The following is a 20,348-nucleotide window of genomic DNA, read 5'->3' on the forward strand; positions in this document are numbered from 1 at the left end:
CATATGATCATCCCATACCCCAGACTATTCTCTCTGCCAATTTGGGTGAGGCTAGACCAAACCGCATGGCCTCCAACTCTGAACAGACAGACAGACATTCCCGCCTATAGCATAGACTAGGGGAATACCCGTCGTTGCCTGGGTCTGCTTGTCTCCCATCTGTCCATCTATCTATCCATCCATCTGTCTCTCTGTTTACCTGTCCATTCAGCTATCTATCCATCCGTCTATTCCTCAATCTATCTATCAATCCAACCATCTATGTATCCACCTATCCATCCATCTATCTGTCCATTTAGTTGTCGGTATATCTATCCATCTATCTATCCAACTTCTAAAATAATAAATTTATTTAAAAATCTATATATTCATCTGTCCATCCATCTACTTATCCAACCATCGATATATTCATCTTTTATCCATATATCAATCTATCCATCCTTCTACCCATAATCTCCCTTTCCATCTATCTGTCCGTCTATCCATCCATCTGTATATTTCCATCCATCTATCTATCCTTCCATCTCTCTGTCCATTTTTCAATATATCTTTCCAGCTATCTATCAATTTGTCTTTCTATCAATCCAACTTTGCAGCCAATCAATCAATCTGTTCATCTAGCCGTCTATCCATCTTTCCATCAATCTATCTGTCCATTTAGTTTTCTATCCATCTAGCTTCTATTCATCTATCCATCTAGCTCTCCATCATCTAACTATGTATCTGTAGTGTAATAATTCTTATTCACAAATATTAAATTGACTTAAAATGAATAATTAAACAAGTCAAATAGGTGTTACAGCCAAGTATACCAATTAACACAAACACTTAAGCAAAAGCTCCCGCTGACAGACCCCCCATTTAATGTGACGCTATACTGTACTGAAGTCGTACGGACAAATGGAATGTCCCATACACACTAAAATAAAGTAAACAAAATCCGCATTGGCCTTTGCAGTGTGAGAATTGGGCGAGAATGAAAGTAATTCTCGGACAAAAAATATATAAAAAATTTACTCTAAAATAAGGATAAACAAATAACATCTGAATTACAAATAAACCTGACTTACCTGGTTTGGGAGGAGGACTATGTCGAGGACCGGGCCGCGGGGAATTTGAGCCCCGAAAATTGACAAAAAAAACTTCTGACACATGTCACCTCAACATCATTGCAAATATGTATAAGCTCTTATTTATATATATATATGAGCTTTGTTGTTGATTGAGGGTTGACGATGGAGCCTGGGTGGCTCAGCCTGCCTGGGTTAAATTGACCTGACCTGACCTAGCCTGTCCTAACTTGGCTTAAACAAGTGTCAAGAAACACTTCGTTTGTCATTCTCCTTGGTGTATGGTTAGTTATTGGAGACGGAAGACCAACCAGAAGTGTTGAAGACAGGTAATAAAGTCCCAATATACAGAAAGGGCGACAGGCAACAGGCCCTGAACTACAGGCCAGTGTCCCTAAACTGTAATACTTGAGGTTACCTTGAGGTGCTTCCGGGGCTTAGCGTCCCCGCGGCCCGGTCGTCGACCAAGCTTCCTGGTTGTTGGACTGATCAACCAGGCTGTTGGACGCGGCTGCTCGCAGCCTGACATAAGAGTCACAGCCTAGTTGATCAGGTATCCTTTGGAGGTGCTTATCCAGTTCTCTCTTGAACACTGTGAGGGGTTTGCCAGTTATTTTCCTTATGTGTAGCAGAAGCGTGTTGAACAGTCTCGAGCCTCTATCTCATGCAATATCTATCTCTCATGCAATATCTATCTCGGGCTATCTCTATCTCTATATCATGCAAGGTTATTGAGAAGATCGTAAGAAAACATAGTAGCACATTTGGAGAGAAGGGACTTCGTGACACATACCAACATGGGTTCAGGGATGGTTAATCTTGCCTCACAGGTTTAATAGAATTTTATGACAAGGTGATAAAGATTAAGCAAAAAAGAGAAGGGTGGTGTCATGGGGGGGGGGGTGAGCTGGGGCTCTGCTAGCAATCGGCTGCTAGGGGCTCAGAAGGCAGAATACTCAGCCCCTCCGACTCTTGGGATTTACCGGAGTCTCCTGGTCCCACAGGAGAGGACCAGTAATACCCACCACTGCAGGTCTTTGCCCACATTACTGGGGGTGCCACTGATTCACCCTGGGAGCCCTTCAGTCAACCAAGGGGAAACTGCTATTAACAATTCCGGCCTAGACCCGTGGAGAAGTGAAGGAAGACCCAGGCTTACCTTTGAACAATAACTTCCCTGTCTTGCCTGCCTGACAAAAGTTGCAGGAATTCCTTTCCTGCCTGCCTCCTCTATCTTCTTTTAACAAGGTCGCCAGCTGGGTTGATATATCTGCACCCCACAGTTCAGTGGGTGTACTCTATACTGCTTGTTGCCTAAGTGTTGCTACTCCTACAGAGTTGACACTGGTCTGTCAGCCAAGGTACGCTTCCATAAAAGTCTGTGTGAGTTTACCTCTCTCCAGCCACTACATTGTTTGTTGCCAAAGTGTTGCCACCATTCCGAATTTGATACTGGACAGATAGCCTAGGGTACACTTCTACATAAGTCTGTGCTGCTTTAGCACTCTCTAGCCACCAAGAACTTCTGTAGAAAACGTGATGTTCACTAGGTGGGACTATGATATCCCTCGTGTATGCTCATAGAGATTATTATGGAATCACACTTAAACACTATGATAAAATATGTGAATTTACTGACATAAGCTACACGGTTACATATACAATTGCAATCAATACAGGAAATGAAAATAAGAATAATCAGGAGATCGTCAGCCACTCTTCTTTCACGACCTCTTAACAACTCCTTCAACTGGGCAGATATAAAAGGGGCCACACACTCCCTCACAGAGGGGCCTCTTCGTCAACGTCGGCCACCTCCTCTTCAACTACCCCGTCGTCCACACTCACTGTCCTCTTCAACAGTCTTGGAAACAAGCTGCCCTGCATCCTATCCTACTATTAATGTATCAATGTTATACTGTAACATACATAGGTAAATATCGTGGCCTATCTAGCCTACTCAAACAAGGGGTAATGAGAGGGAAATTGATCTACCTTTACATTCCTGGCTCACGACGCCTGTCTCTCGATGGTGTGAGGTTCACATGTTTTTTGAGTCGGTCCTTGACGATCCAGGAACGTATCACAAGTCCTCAGGTGTCGTGAAGCCTTTGCGTCGTCGCTAAACAACTCCCAGAGGTTCAGATATCCCAATCCTGGTTCACAAGTGAACACTAAGCTAATCACTGTATGCACACACTCGTCCCTTCCACAAGGCGTTGCTCCTTGCCCTAGGAACGGTGTCGTCCCTCCAAAATCCTCAGTGAACGTGACACGGTCACTGCTAGGCCTACCCGCCACACCTTCCAGACCCTCTAGCGTCTGGCGGCGCCCCTCCAGCGTCGTCGCCGACCGATTCTTCAAGTTTTGGCACTTCTCTGCTCAATGAACTTGGTTTCCTCTTGCTTTCCGGAAGCACAGGGTCTCCAATAACAATGGTTGGCTGCGATGACTAGCTTTAATCCACTGAGTAAGGCTTGTAGAGCCTCAAATCCTCGAGAGCTGATAGAGGCGCATCCTCCCATCTCCCCAGTCAGATCAACTCTGGACGCTAACACAGCTGGCGTCGCCAGGGGCACTTGGTGACGTCTTGGCGGGCTCTGATTGGTCGCCCGTGACCTAAGTTAGCCAATCCGCAGTCGGCTGGCGTCCTCCACAAATTGGCGGATCTGTAGGTAGGGGGTACCATTTCGTTTGTATCAGGGCGCCACTTTCCCTTTACCTACAAATTTATAGTGTAAATTTCTCCCTCATCAGGCGGCCGATCTGGTCGCCACATATACCAAAAGATTCCCTGTATCTCAGAGAATCAGCAAAGAAAGCTGAAATGATTCTTAAAGCAGACATATGGGAGAAATTGGAGAGGGCACCGTCACAGTGGGCAAACTGCATTTTCTTGGACTGTCAAAAATCCTTTGACACAGAACCTTGTAAGAGGCTGGTGAATAAGTTGGACAAACAGGCAAGAGTAACTGGTAGTGTGCTTCAGTGGAAAAGGGAGTACTTAAGCAATAGGAAGCAGAGAGTAACTGGTAGGGTTGAGACCTCAGAATGGCGTGAAGTCACCAGCCACAGGGTTCTGTACTCGGACCCATCCTGTTTCTGATACATGTTAAGGATCTTCCAGAGGGTATAGACTCATTCCTCTCAATGTTTGCTCATGATGCCAAAATTATGAGAAGGATTAAGACAGAGGAGGACAGCATGAGGCTTCAGGTTGACCTGGATAAACTGAAGAACTGCTCCAACACTGCCCTCCCAGTGTTGTTACCTGCCTGGCTGCGTGCTGACGTGGCAGTTTTGACATGGGGGGCCTTGCAATTCCTCCTGTTCTGCGGGTGAATTCCGTGGGACTGGAGTTCTCGTGTAAGGCTGATTATCCAGCCATTGAGTTGGTGATGTGCGGCATGCTTCGTGTCCCGGTGGAGGCGGTCTACGGAGTGGAGCTTATTACGGCCCACTGGGTGATTATCAAGTTCGTGCGGGAGGAGGAGTATCAGGACTTCCTCCATCAGTACGAAGGGCGTTCGTTGCAGTTGCCGGATGGCGCCGGCTCTGTTGCTGTCTCGGACCGAAGTGGTGCCCTGACTTATGTCAGTGTACACGGTGCGCCCCTGGAGTTCTCTGAAGACCTTCTCTGGCGCTTCTTCGGGAGGTATGGTGCAGTCATCAGTGTGTTGGTGAACACGCTTTCCTTGGGGAAGTATGCTGGGAAGCAGACGAACATCCGTACCTTAGGTATGCGCCTGCGGTCGGATATCCCATCTTCTGTCCGGCTGCTGGGTTACTACGTTCGGGTGTATTATGCCCAGCAGCCCCGTACCTGTTTCCGATGTGTCCAGTTAGGGCATCAGGCTGCCGGGTGCTCTGAGGCCCCTGCTGCACCTGTTAACTTGTTTCGGGAAGAGGATTCCCCGCCGCTCCCTCAGGGCGTGGATTCCGGAGATGAAGAGGGGCAGGTCCCGTTCGCTGCTGATGCGGCCCCCCCTCCCCCTGCATCACCCGACATGCCCCCGGTGGTTGTTGTCCCTCCTCCGCATGTTCCGGTGGCTCCTGTCGCTGGTCAATTCTCTGTGCCAGTTACTCCCGAGGGTCTTCCGGATGGTCTCTGCGAGTCGTCTTCGTCTTCCTCGTCTCCTGCTGCTGCGCCTGGTCCTGCACCCTCGCCAGGTGTTACGGCTGTGCTGGGTGTTGGGGGGGCTGCGGAGTGTCCTGTTGTGTGCGGCCTGGTTCCCCCTGCGGTTGAGGCTGCTGCCGTACTGCGACGGGCGTCGGTTCGCCCGGTTTGTGAGGCCCGTGGTTCTGGGTCCGCCTCCGGCTGTGAGGATGTGCGGCCAGTGCCCAAGCGTTCCTGGCGTTCTTCTGCTGCTTGGGATGATGTGGAGGACTTCGATGCAGGTGGAGCTTCGGCCGATGATGTGGCGGTTCCGGGTGCTTCACGCTCTACGTCGCTGGTGGTGGATGACGTCCATGTGTCTGCTGTTGACGATGGTTGTGCGTCTGATTTACCTCCTGTTCTTTCTCCTGCAGAAGGTTCTCTGCAGTGGGAGGTGGTTGCTCCTACAGACGTGGGTGGTATGGGTTCTGGTGCGAGCCGAGGCATCAAGCTGGTGCTGAAGAAGGATGCCAAGCGTGGGGGGGTCCCAGCAGATACAACGTCCAGTGGTTGATGCGGGTCCCTGTGAGGCAGCCGAGGAGGCTCCCAGTGCGCTGCCCATTGCCCGACCTCGTGGGAAGGAGCCTCTCCCTCTCATCTTGGCCTCCGGCGTGGCGTATGATGATAAGAATCCTTTGCGGTTTGAAACTGTTGACCGCGTACGTCCTGTTCCGTGGTGCCCTTCATCCATCTGGGTTCAGCGGGCTCGGTGTTTTGTTGTGGGTGTGCGCTAGTTGATGCCTGATCCTCGTATGGTTCATAATGAAGCTGTTCCGGAGGACGTCATGTTACTTTGGGAGGCGTATTGTGTTCGATTCCCGGCGGCGGAGTGGCCGGATAAGTATGAGAAATTTGAGTAGTCTGTGTGCTTGCTGTGTGTTTGGTGTGTGCTTGGACCTGTGGTTTGTTTGCAATGTGTTGTACCTATTGTGCCCCCTTCAGGCCGGTGTTATGTTTGTTCTCATGACCGTTGTTTTGTTGTATTTCTTGTATTTTCGGTATTGTTGTTTCTTTTTCCTGTGTTTCATTAGGTTTCTGTTCATTGTTGTGTTTTTGTTGTCGGCCCTTCTGGCCAGTATTTAGTGTCTTTGTATAAATTTGTATTGATTTGTTTTGTGCTGAAGTGTCTTGTTATGTTTCTTGATGTACTTTCTGTTGTGTTTTATTCTAGGTCCTTCAGGCCAGTGCTTGTATGTTGTTGTGTTTGTACCTGTTTTGTTTTCAGGTGTGTGTGTTTTGCTTGTTTATTTTTATTGTTTATTTTGGCTTCGCCCTTTGTTTACGGGGCGGATAGCTTGGTGTGTGTGATTTTATTCCTGTATTGTTTCTGTGCTGTACGTTTGACCTGGTGTTTTCATATTGCTTTACCTGTTGTACGTGTTTGTTCTTTATGTTTTGTTTGGAATGTATTGTTTGTCCTGTTATGTTTCCTGTTATGCCTCTTGATGTATGTTTTGTTTTATGAAGGTTTTGTTTTGTGATGTTACTGTGATTGCTAGTTTGCCATTGTATTATGTTTTGTGCCTTGATGTATGCTGTATTTTTCTATGCATTTATCGTGTTTGTGTTTTGTTGTGCTATGCTGTCGGCCCTTCTGGCCGGTGGTCTATTGTTTTATTATGTTCTATTATGTATTCTATATTGTTTTTATTGTATTTAAATTGCATGCTTTGCATGTAAAAATAAAAATAATAATAAAAAAAATTACTCTTACTTTGTTAGTGTAAGGACCTCCCCGAAACGTTATGCATGTTAGTGGCTTTGCAAGAATATAAGAACACCAATGATATGTACTCTCACAACTAAATGTACCTACTTGTATATATAAATAAATAAATGAACATCATTGATTATGAGATATAAAAGGGCACTAAATTCAACCATTCAGAAAATCCGATCAGCCAAAAAAACTCTGAAAGAAAACTGCCCCAAAACATAAAGATAGATAGATAAATCGTTCTTTGTTTATATAAGAAACTTGTATAAGAAATAAAACCAAAACAAAGAACTCTTAAAGATATGAGAGTAGGCACGTAGGTAGGACAAAGATAGACCTTTTAAAAATGAGAGTAACCGAGTTATAATGGATGATAACGGGGCAGTAAGCACTTTACAAGAATATTTTACATCAGTGTTCACACAAGAATAATTACATTTCATTACCCACACAAATGTTTGAAGGAAGTGAAGAAAACGACGTAAGGGATATACCGATAACATGGAACATAAACAGGAAAAGCATTGACAAACTAAAAGACTCAAATGCCCTAAGTGTGGATAGAATTCAATCCAAAGTCGTAAAGGAACTGGCATATGCACTATGTCTACCACTAAAAATCCTTTTCAGGATATCTTAGGACCAATGGATAATTCCCCTGGATTGGAAATATACAAATATTACCCCTACTTTCAAAAAAGGCAGAAAGAGCTCGGCAGAAATCGTCCATCTGATTGACGTCCGTCAAGCTTGACGTCAAATATTTGCAAGCTCATTAAGAGAATATTAATGGAGGGAATCATTCACCATCTCACAGTGAACAATCTTGTAAAATTGATGCAGCATAGCTTTTTAAAGTGAGATATTTCTTACAAATCTGCTCACATTTTTTGAAGTGGTAACAATCTACTCAAATAAAAGACTTCCAGTAAGATATAGTATGCATTAACTTTGCTAAAGCTTTTGACAAGGTACTAAATGAAAAACTAGCAAGGAAGTTACAGATACATGGAATAAATTGTAGAATACTAAAATAGATAAGACAATGGTTAAAAAAATAAAATAAAGATTGGTGCTAAACGGAAAGGTATATGACTGGAAAAAATTGACAAGTGGAGGGTACCGCATTTTTGGGCCAACCCTTTTTGTCCTATACATCAATGATATGTGTGGGGAAAACTAACGCTTGGGATTTTTATTTATAGTTATAAATTTATATAGTATTTTATATTTTACATTAATTTAGATATTTCGATAGTAAACAGTACGATGTTTAAAGTGGACTGTATGATATAAAAATTCCCACAAATCGCTTTCTTACAACTCTATGTACCTACTTGTATATATAAATAAATAAATGAACATCATTGATTATGAGATATAAAAGGGCACTAAATTCAACCATTCAGAAAATCCGATCAGCCAAAAAAAACTCCGAAAGAAAACTTCCCAAAAACATAAAAATAGATCTAAAATCGTTCTTTGTTTATATAAGAAACTTATATAATCCCCCCAGAAATACACATTCTGGGGAGATTTATATATATAGACTGTCAATATAAATTATTGATTAGTAGACATTCAGTACAGTATAAGACTAAATATGTTGTCAATTTAATTTATCACAGCTACAGCTTATCTGTACAGCTGTGGGCTTGGTCCACCAGTTATGAACACTGATGGTCACACCAAATAATCCTCGTGGACGAGGCTATTATAACCGTTTGTTACTGGGATACCAGGTAGATGAAATTCTGCTTGTTCTTCACCTTCAATTACACCTATCAAAGGGCACACAATAATAGTAATAACTTATATGACAGCTAAATTAGGGGAAATATTGACAATTTATTGAGTAATATATAAGATAGGATTTACTTAATATTTACCATTTCTTGATCGCTGTCTAGCATCCTACCAGAATTCCAAAATCTATTTATCTCTGGCGAACAATAAGTTAGATAGAACTGGAATCGGAAAGAACACCTCCCTTATTTGTAGACAAAGTTTGCATTGATGATGGGACCCTATTAGTCCTGTAACACTGTGTTACGGCCCTCTCGAGTCGCAACTGGGTTCTTACTCTGATGTTGTTAGAGGAAGGGTATCCGGCCCCAAGCCAGTAGTGGCTTTCAAGGGATGAGATCCGTAAAGCAAGTAACTTAAAGGGGAAGGGAAATAAAGTCAATAACTTAATATAATATAATGACCGTCACCAATAAATAATATATAAAAAGATTACACGGGGGAAGGGGTATAAACACTTATTTACACTGTCATCTTCTCCTGAAGACTCTGGATCCTCTCGGTGCCAAGTTCTCGGTGCTCTCATGGTCTCTCGACGAATCCTTCGACAATCTGAGTCTACCCCGGACACAGGCCAGCCAAAACACAGTTCCACTGGGGGCACCGCCGTGGAGGCCGTCAACCACAAGTCCAGCAGAACAGCTGGCAGGTTCCGGATCAGCAACGCTGGTCAGGCCACTCCACGAGCGATACTAGGGTAGCGCCCTAGTCAGGAGCCTCGTGTGATACCACAGATCACTCTCCTGTCTACAATACCCCAGTGGTTAATCGTCTCCAGCAGTCGGTCCCGGGTACGACAATCCTTCACTGCCGCTTCACAGGCAGGGTAACACCACAGTGTTCCTCCGGGAGGCGACTCACAGCTGCTGCAGCAAAGCACAAGGTATGTGGACAGCTGCCTTGGGTAGACTGACTCAACTTCCATCACAGCAGTCCCAGGTCGACTCTGTAAGCAGACACGTCATCAATAACAGGGACACACTAAAGCACCTCACTTACAGGCTCAGACACAAACGCCCGACGTATCCACTCCATAGATGGCGCTGTTGTCTGAGCACCACCTCACCAGAGGTCAGCAGCGGCTGTGTTGTGTGCTGAACAGGACTGGAAACTGGCCCTTGTGGCCAGTACACTTCGTCCTCACCAGGTGTCGTCGTCCGTTTGGAGGGGGTTTCGGGAGCTGACCCACAGATGGCGCGGTCGTCACTGCTCCGTGCTCGGACGCTGGATTCGGGTCCGTAACACCTCCCCACCAAAAGGAATTTGGTTTGGGTTTCTGAAAAAAGAATCACAAACCAAATTAGTACGGTGACACAACTCCAAATGGACTCACTTATACCGTAAACTGGAACGGCGAGGCTGTCTCGTCCACAGAACTGTACTAAGGAGAAACCCTGGCACAAAAGGAGCTTGAAAATGGCAGGCGATGACCTGCCTGACGTAATTTTCCACACCTCCTCTGCGATGTCAAGCAGGGGCATCATCCCACATCTCTCGAGTAAGGATCGGTGTAGACACGATGTGGGGCGACTCGACACTTCCCTGTGTCGTGGCACCGATGATGGCTGATCACAGACGGCATTTCTGGTACCGATCCGGTAGTCCTTCAGGGATACGGGAACCTGGAATACAGGGGTCGGATCATTTAGAGTCACAGCGACAGTTACATCAGTACTCACAGCAGACTCCTCTACTAGGCTCACACCTAGTTCCAACGGGGCTGTTCATACATCGAAGATGGTATTCGCTCTGCCACCGTCAGGTCGACCAACGTTCCGCACAACGCTGCATTGAGGCTCAGCTATCACGCGGGGGGTGTCAACCTGTCGGAAACAGTCACTCATATTATCGTATCGCGTACCTCCTGTATCTACCATCACCTTCCAGGTCCCTTCTTCGACTGCAACACTCACAGTGCACGTTTCTAATCCCTGGGATCTCTTCACGATGTTCAAGGGAGCCATCATCCTTCGGGTCGTCCACTGGTCCTTACTGAGAACAAGAATAAAAAATACCGCTAAGATACATTTGGTTAACTTAGGGACGAGTTTCCTGAGCTTGAAATGTCCATAGCCGGCTACATCCATTAGCCTGGTTTGGACCAAAGAGGGCACTAGACCTTTCGAACACACCTCACATACCTCTGGCGACTGGGGAATCTCTGGCCGGTTCAATGAACGCTGTACCTTGCCATACCGCAAGTACACATCCGCCTTCGCTCCAGACTCGTTGGTATCCGTGGGTGCCTGCACACAAGGCCTCTCTTCTTGCCCAGTTACCTCTGCTATCGTAACCGCATGTTCCTCGTCGGGAGAAGAATCAGGAGACACTGTTAGAATACTGTCGATCTGCGGGTGAGAGGACAAATTAAACATGTTTAAATCCGGGTCTGTTTTTACCTGGACATTACCACGGCCCGTCGTTACCTCAGACCTTGCTGTTCTGGCTGACTCGTCCGCGACCTTGGGAAGATTGATGCTCCAATCTGTCACCAAGTCATTGGCTAGTACCACGTCAATCCCAGCCACAGGGAGGGTATCGACTACTGCCAACACACATGTGCCGCTGAAGTAAGGCGAGTCGAGATGTACTGGCACTAAGGGGGCGATATACTGCGTCCTAGGAAACCCAACCAGGATAACCTTTTGTCTCCCATCCACACTCACTCCCTCAGGTAACGAGTCTCTCACGATCAGGGACTGGGCTGCTCCACTATCTCTGAGCACTACAACTGATCTACCAGTGTGATCACTCGTTACATACCCGCCTGAAATGTGAGGGGAAAACAATCTGGGTTCTTCCTGCGTCGTCGTCGACTGGCTTCCTGCTGGTGGTATTACACAGCTCATCATCATCACCTCCCTACGTGCGCTGCCACCTCTTCTGCCTCGGCACATAGCAGCTACATGCCCTTTCTGCCCACAGGTCCAGCACACCACATTCCTCCTCGGACTCCGGTGTTTCGGACTGCTAGGACTTTTCCTTCGAGGGCTACTTGGGGGCGTCTTCTTAGCGCTTCGTGGGACGGGAGTCTCTTCTTCGTCCTGAGGTTTGTCAAACCGGAGTTGGTAATGCCTTGGGACGTACTTAGCAAACGGCCTATGAGTCAGGATGTATTCCTCAGCCATGGTGGCTGCCGCACTCAAGGTCTCTACCTGCTGTTCCTCTAAGTTCGTCTTCAGGTCTCCAGACAAACAATCCTTGAAGTCCTCTAGCAGTATGAGCTGCTCGAGGTCTTCTTTGGTCTCCACCTTCCGAGAGGCACACCATTCTTGAAAAAGTCGCACCTTGATTGTGGCGAATTCGGTAAAAGTGTGCTCTGAGGTCTTCTTCAGGTTCCTGAACTTCTGCCTGTACGCCTCAGGTACCAATTGGTATGCCATGAGCACCACTTTCTTCACCCTGTCGTAATCGCCAGAGTCGTCAAGGGATAACGTGGAGTAGGCGATTTGGGCCTTCCCAGTCAAGACTGACTGTATCATGATGGCCCAATTCTCCCTCGGCCACTCCAAAGAGGCAGCGACTTTCTCGAAGGCTGCGAAGAACTTTGAAACTTCCTTCTCGATGAATCTGGGGACCATTTTGATGTTCCTTACCGGATCGAAACTGCTGGTTTCCGTTGTTGGCCTCCGACCACCTAACCGTATTACTTCTAGCTCATGTTGTCTCTCTCTTTCCTCTCTGTCTCGTCGTTCTTGTCTGTCTCGTTCTTCTCTTTCTCTCTCTCGTTCTTCTCTTTCTCGTTTCTCTTCTCTTTCTCTCTCTCGCTCTTCTTTCCTTTCTTCCAATTCTAAACGCCTCATCGCCATTTCTTTATCTTTCATCTCCATTTCTTTATCTTTTAATTCTCGTTCTAATTCTAACTTCTTCCACTCTATCTCGCGATTTATCTCTAAGGCGCGCATTTTGACTGTAAGTAAGCTAATATTCAGCTCACCTGCATCACTGTCAATGTCACTACCTTTATCTTCCTTTTCAGTGGAAGCAACTTCTTCATTTTCCTTGGTACCTAGTGCCCCACTTTCTTGTTTTTCTTCGGCCTTCAAATGCCGGTGAACCTTGGATAAGATCTCCACACGGGAATCACTGGCACGGATCTTTATCTCCAAGTAGGCACTAACTAGCACTAGTTCTGGTTTGCTCAGATATTTTAATCTGGCAAGACAGTCCTCTCTGTTCAGAAAAGCCTGAACATCATCCAGATCATCGATGGTAGCTTTTTCTGCCATTGTCACAGATTGAACACTTAGCACTTAACACACCGCTTTCACGTTAGCACTTAACGCACCGAGCACTGTTCTACGTCAATATTGCACTTTATCGCACCAAACACTGCACTTGCCAATATTGCTCGTAATTACTTCGGGCACCGCACTACACAATATTGTACTGAGTCGCAGCGAACACTTCGCTCTACAATATTGCACTGAATCACAGAGAACACTTCGCTCTACAATATTGCGCTGAATCACGCCGAGCACAGCACTACACAATATTGCACTTAGTCACTCTTGAGCACCGCACAGGACGTATAAAGTCCCAATCGTCACACACAGGGGGAATTATATATAGGGATTACGCCACTTCACCACCCCTGTCAAACATACTTAACAAGGGGACGGATCCCGCTGGGGATGCCAATTATGTTACGGCCCTCTCGGGTCGCAACTGGGTTCTTACTCTGATGTTGTTAGAGGAAGGGTATCCGGCCCCAAGCCAGTAGTGGCATTCAAGGGATGAGATCCGTAACGCAAGTAACTTAAAGGGGAAGGGAAATAAAGTCAATAACTTAATATAATATAATGACCGTCACCAATAAATAATATATAAAAAGATTACACGGGGGAAGGGGTATAAACACTTATTTACACTGTCGTCTTCTCCTGAAGACTCTGGATCCTCTCGGTGCCAAGTTCTCGGTGCTCTCGTGGTCTCTCGACGAATCCTTCGACAATCTGAGTCTACCCCGGACACAGGCCAGCCAAAACACAGTTCCACTGGGGGCACCGCCGTGGAGGCCGTCAACCACAAGTCCAGCAGAACAGCTGGCAGGTTCCGGATCAGCAACGCTGGTCAGGCCACTCCACGAGCGATACTAGGGTAGCGCCCTAGTCAGGAGCCTCGTGTGATACCACAGATCACTCTCCTGTCTACAATACCCCAGTGGTTAATCGTCTCCAGCAGTCGGTCCCGGGTACGACAATCCTTCACTGCCGCTTCACAGGCAGGGTAACACCACAGTGTTCCTCCGGGAGGCGACTCACAGCTGCTGCAGCAAAGCACAAGGTATGTGGACAGCTGCCTTGGGTAGACTGACTCAACTTCCATCACAGCAGTCCCAGGTCGACTCTGTAAGCAGACACGTCATCAATAACAGGGACACACTAAAGCACCTCACTTACAGGCTCAGACACAAACGCCCGACGTATCCACTCCATAGATGGCGCTGTTGTCTGAGCACCACCTCACCAGAGGTCAGCAGCGGCTGTGTTGTGTGCTGAACAGGACTGGAAACTGGCCCTTGTGGCCAGTACACTTCGTCCTCACCAGGTGTCGTCGTCCGTTTGGAGGGGGTTTCGGGAGCTGACCCACAGATGGCGCGGTCGTCACTGCTCCGTGCTCGGACGCTGGATTCGGGTCCGTAACACACTGGTCCAAGGGTAATAATGGTGTAGCTTCAGTGAGACTTGAGTTGTTCAATTAAAATAGCGACTACTTCTGGCCCTCCTCCCACTGACGCCTTGGCTATCTTGTCCAGATGTCGCCAAGAAGTGAAAGAGGGCCTACATTTACTCTATTTTAGTACTGATAAGTAAGTTGATTCAAGGGAAATGTTATTATGATGTTTACAGTCCAAAGACTGCTGTATTAAGAATAATTTCCAATATTAGGTGGTTAATTTAATGGCGACATACGGCAGTGATATCCCCGTTTTATACCGAGGAAATTGCCACTGTGCCTCATTTTCTATGAGATATTAGAAGTTAGTAAATGGTGTCGGTTTTTTCCGACATAATTCCAGGGAGGTGGCAAACATGGGTCGAAGTCCAATACTTAGGACAGACAAACACCGATATTCCTCCTCAGAAATATTAGATTATTTTGATGATAGTAATTAGTAATCACACATTTGTGCATCAGTTCGTACAGGATGGATGTCCGTCCTAGAATTACAAGGTTTGGAAGTCTTAAGCGATTTAATTTCTCTGCTAACTCTTGTGAGGCTACATTTCTAGCCTAATTACATTTTATATAACCCAGAGGACTGAATGTGAATAATTACTTCGATCAAGTATGATTCTGGGACTGCAGTGGGATCAGTGACATTAGTTGTATTGACTTGAAGCTTGTTCAGGTAACTGGTCACGTGATATGTAAACACTGAGGCCCTTGGAATACATCTCAATTAAATAATAAATGTGTCAAAATCAGTTGTCGGATTTATATAGTTAGTCATGTTTCCTTGTGCTTATTTGCTGTTTATTTGGCTGACAAATTGAGGTTAAATTTAGTTATTTGATTCAAAGGATTGAATAGTCAATCATTAAAGTCAAGTATGGCTCTGAGACTGCAGTGGTTGATGAGTGAACTTGTGCAGTTCCCTAAACTGAGCCACTCTATGCTTGAGCAGTTCTCTAAACTGAGCCACTCTACGCTTGAACAGTTCCCAAAATAGATAAGTTCAAGTTCAACTAGCTTCCTAAACCTGTCACTGTGTATATTCTAAATAAATGTATGACTGTGTTTAGCAATTTACTAGACATATTTAGAATTCGTGAAAACATTTAATATTTGCTCTGTAAGTTCCACGAAACGTGTTCTAATTTAGATAATTTTCATAAAAAAAAATAAATAAAAAAAATCCTTTATGCTTTACAAGCTCGATCAGATATTTTAAAAGATCTTAACACTGCTAACAAGATTCCCTGAAATGGATTAAAATACCTTGCCGTACTCTCAAGAAAACTTTATATCGGATACGCAGAGTTTAAAGTCTTGAAATGTATTAAACTGCAAACGAGAAATTTCCCTAAAAAAAAATCATGGAAGTGTGCGGACCACTCAAGTATCGAAAATCGCACAGACGCTGACCAGTCCTCAGACGGCGTGCACGACCAAGACACCGCGATGGAGTCTGACGACGACACAACTGACCAACACAAGCATATTTCTGAAATTTCGTCACCTGGTCATGTCGACACACCCGAGTTCGCCGACACTGAAACAGAAGCTGGACCAAAATATCCGGACACTGAAGCATACGCCGGACCAACAAGTCCGGACACTGAAGCAGACGCCGGACCAACAAGTCTGGACACTGAAGCAGATGCCGGACCAACAAGTCCGGACACTGAAGCAGACGCCGGACCAACAAGTCTGGACACTGAAGCAGACGCCGGACCAACAAGTCCGGACACTGAAGCAGATGCCGGACCAACAAGTCTGGACACTGAAGCAGATGCCGGACCAACAAGTCCGGACACTGAAGCAGACGCCGGACCAACAAGTCTGGACACTGAAGCAGACGCCGGACCAACAAGTCCGGACACTGAAGCAGACGCCGGACCAACAAGTCTGGACACTAAAGCAGACGCCGGACCAACAAGTCCGGACACTGAAGCAGACGCCGGACCAACAAGTCCGGACACTGAAGCAGACGCCGGACCAACAAGTCTGGACACTGAAGCAGATTCCGGACCAACAAGTCCGGACACTGAAGCAGACGCCGGACCAACAAGTCTGGACACTGAAGCAGACGCCGGACCAACAAGTCCGTGACACTGAAGCAGATGCCGGACCAACAAGTCCGGACACTGAAGCAGACGCCGGACCAACAAGTCCGCACACTGAAGCAGACGCCGGACCAACAAGTCCGGACACTCAAACAGACGCTGGACCAACAAGTCCGGACACTGAAGCAGACGCCGGACCAACAAGTCTAGACACTGAAGCAGACGCTGGACCAACAAGTCCGGACACTGAAGCAGACGCTGCACCAACAAGTCCGGACACTGAAGCAGACGCCGGACCAACAAGTCCGAACACTGAAGCACACGCCGGACCAACAAGTCTGGACACTGAAGCAGACGCCGGAACAACAAGTCCGGACACTGAAGCAGACGCCGGACCAACAAGTCCGAACACTGAAGCAGACGCTGGACCAACAAGTCCGGACACTGAAGCAGACGCCGGACCAACAAGTCCTCACACACACATTAACACCAACAAGTCCCTCCCACACACACACATTAATTATATGCCATTCTACGACCAGGCAACAAAAATCAGGCAAGAGAGAGGGGTGGGCAGACCTCCATATTTTTGGATTGCCAGAAAGTGTTTGATACAATACCACACAAGAGGCTAGTGAAAAAGCTGGAGATGCAGGGAGGGTACTCCACTTTGAAAGGGAAGTGAAAGGGAAGGTACTCCACTTTGAAAGGGAAGGGAAAGGGAAGGTACTCCACGGGATAAGAGAGTACCTAAGCAACAGAAGACAGCGAGTCACTGTGAGGGGCGAGGTCTCAGATTGGCGAAGGGTCATCAGTGGAGTCCAACAGGGTTTAGTTCCTGGACCTATACTGTTTCTGATATATGTGAATGATCTCCCAGAGGGAATAGACTCGTTCCTCTCAATGTTTGCTAATGATGAAAAAATTATGAGGAGGATTAAGTCAGAAGAAGATAGTATGACGCAACAAGATGATCTAGACAAACTGAATCAATGGACCAACAAATGACTACCACAGTTTAACCCAAGCAAATGTAAGGTAATGAAACAAGGCAGTGGAAACAGGACGCCAGAAACAGGAAACCGAATGGGAGATGAAGTCCTCCATGAAACGGACAGAGAGAAAAATCTAGCAGTTGATATCACACCAATCCTTTCTACCGAAGCCCACATAAAAAAGAGCATAAGCGGCGTATGCGAGACTGGCTAACATGAGTACTGCCTTCAGGAACATGTGTAAGGAATCATTCATTACCTTGTATACCACATATGTAACAACCAATCCTGGAATATGCGGTCCCAGCATGGTGCCCGTACCTTGTCAAGTACAGGACTAAGCTGGAAAAAGTTCATAGGTATGCCACTAGGCTACTCCCAGAACTAAGAGGCACAGGTTACGAGGAAAGGCTGCATGAAATGAGCTTAACGTCGCTGGAAGATAGGAGAGCTCGGGGAGACATGATCACTACCTACAACATTCTAAGAGGAATCGAAAGGGTAGATAGAGATAAACTGTTTAACACAGGGGGGTACTCGAACAAGGGGGACACAGGTGGAAACTGAGTACCCAAATGAGCTACAGGGACGTTAGAAAGAACTTTTTCAGTGTTACCGTCAATCAACTGGTGTACAGATTCCTGAGCCTACTGGGATCTATCATATCTACACTTGAAACTGTGTATGGAGTCAGCCTTCACCACATCACTTCCTAGTGCATTCCATTTGTTAACTACTCTGACACTGAAAAAGTTCTTTCTAACGTCCCTGTGGTTCATTTGCGTACTAAGTTTCCACCTGTGTGCCCTTGTTCGTGTTACACCCGTGTTAAAGACTTTGTCTTTGTCCACCCTGTCAATTTCCCCTGAGAATTTTGTTGGTGGTTATCATGATTTCCCTAACTCTTCTGTTTCCAGGGACGTGAGGTTCAGCTCCTTTAGCCTTCCTCGTAGCTCATACCTCTCAGTTTCGGGACGAATCTGGTGGCATACCGCTGAATCTTCTCCAACTTTGTCTAATGTTTAACTAGGTATGGACTTCAAGCTGGAGCTGCATATTCCAGGATTGGTCTGACATATGTGGTATACAGGGTCCTGAACGACTCCTTACACACGTTTCTAAAGTCAATTCTTATGTTGACCAGTCTAGCATATGCCATTGATGATATCCTTTTGATGTGGGCTTCTAGGGACAGTATCGGTGTGATATCAACCCCCTCCCTGCATGGGGGAGCCGGTCGGCCGAGCGGACAGCACGCTGGACTTGTGATCTTGTGGTCCCGGGTTCGATCCCGGGGGCCGGCGAGAAACAATGGGCAGAGTTTCTTTCACCCTATGCCTCTGTTACCTAACAGTGAAATAGGTACCTGGGTGTTAGTCAGCTGTCACGGGCTGCTTCCTGTGGGTGGAGGCCTGGTCGAGGACCGGGCCGCGAGGACACTAAAAAGCCCCGAAATCATCTCAAGATAACCTCCTTCAGATCTTTCTTTCTATTTGACTCTTGCAGGATTTCACCTCCCAGATGGTTCCTTGTGTTCAGCCTTTTGCTCCCTTCACATAATTTCATTACTTTACACTTTCCTGAGTTGAACTTTAGTAGTCATTTTTTGGACCATTTCACCAGTTTGTCCAGATCGTCCTGTAGTCTCTGTCTATCTTCATCTGTCGTGATTCTTCTCATAATTTTTGCATCATCGGCAAACATTAAGAGGAATGAGTCTAACTATACCCTCTTGACGATCGTTTATATATATTAGAAACAAGATGGGTCCAAATACAGAGCCCTGTGGGACTCCGCTGGTGACATCTCACTACTCTGATGTTTCCCCCTCACAGTTACTTGATGTTTCCTGTTGCTTAGATATTCCCTTATCCACTGGAGCACCTTACCTTTTACTCCTGCCTGTTGCTCCAACTTTTGTAACAACCTTTTATGGAGTACTGTGTCAAAGGCTTTCTGACGGTCAAAGAAAATGATGTCTGCCCACCCTTCCCTTTCTTGCCTACTTTTTGTGGATTGGTCATAGAATTCTTTTAACTTGTGAGGCACGATTTACCATCTCCGAACCCATGCTGGTGGTGTGTTACAAAGCTATTTCCCTCCAGATGCTCTACAAGCGTTGTCCTTGCGATCTTCTCCATCACCTTGCATGGTATAAAAGTTAGGGAAAACTGGCCTGTAGTTCACTGCCTCTTGCCTATCACCCTTTTTGTATATTGAGACTACATTAGCTGTTTTCCAGCTTTTCGGTAGGTCTCCTGTTTCCAGTGACCTGCTATACACCATAGAGAGTGGCACACTTAATGCTTCTGCACCTTCTTTTAATATCCACAGTTAGATTCTGATAGGTTCAACTGCCTATGCGAGACTGGCTAACATGAGTACTGCCTTCAGGAACCTGTGTAAGGAATCATTCAGAACCTTGTATACCACATATGTAAGACCAATCCTGGAATATGCGGTCCCAGCATTGAGCCCGTACCTTGTCAAGTACAGGACTAAGCTGGAAAAAGTTCAAAGGTATGCCACTGGGCTAGTCCCAGAACTAAGAGGCATAGGTTACGAGGAAAGGCTGCATGAAATGAGCCTAACGTCGCTGGATGATAAGAGAGCTCGGAGAGACATGATCACTACCTACAACATCCTAAGAGGAATCGAAAGGGTAGATAGAGATAATCTGTTTAACACAGGGGGTACTCGAACAAGGGGGACACAGGTAGAAACTGAGTACCCAAATGAGCCACAGGGACGTTAGAAAGAACTTTTTCAGTGTTACCGTCAATCTACTGGTGTACAGATTCCTGAGCCTACTGGGATCTATCATAAATACATTTGAATCTGTGTATGGAGTCAGCCTTCACCACATCATTT

The 20,348-nt window shown here is 46.3% G+C and overlaps 1 protein-coding gene across 1 annotated transcript; it reads left to right on the forward strand.

Moving 5' to 3' along the window:
- The first annotated feature begins 15,877 nt into the window (after positions 1 to 15,877).
- On the forward strand, positions 15,878 to 16,528 carry LOC138365452 (uncharacterized). The gene has a single exon (XM_069325763.1). The coding sequence runs from the start codon at positions 15,878 to 15,880 to the stop codon at positions 16,526 to 16,528; it is 651 nt and encodes a 216-aa protein (XP_069181864.1).
- The last annotated feature ends 3,820 nt before the right edge of the window (positions 16,529 to 20,348 follow it).

The sequence above is a fragment of the Procambarus clarkii genome, chromosome 16 (genome assembly GCF_040958095.1).
Source record: "Procambarus clarkii isolate CNS0578487 chromosome 16, FALCON_Pclarkii_2.0, whole genome shotgun sequence".
Taxonomy (NCBI): Eukaryota; Metazoa; Arthropoda; class Malacostraca; order Decapoda; family Cambaridae; genus Procambarus; species Procambarus clarkii.

Bases quoted from the DNA above. Each gene is read 5' to 3' on its own strand.
- LOC138365452 (XM_069325763.1), top strand. From the start codon at position 15,878: ATGGAGTCTGACGACGACACAACTGACCAACACAAGCATATTTCTGAA.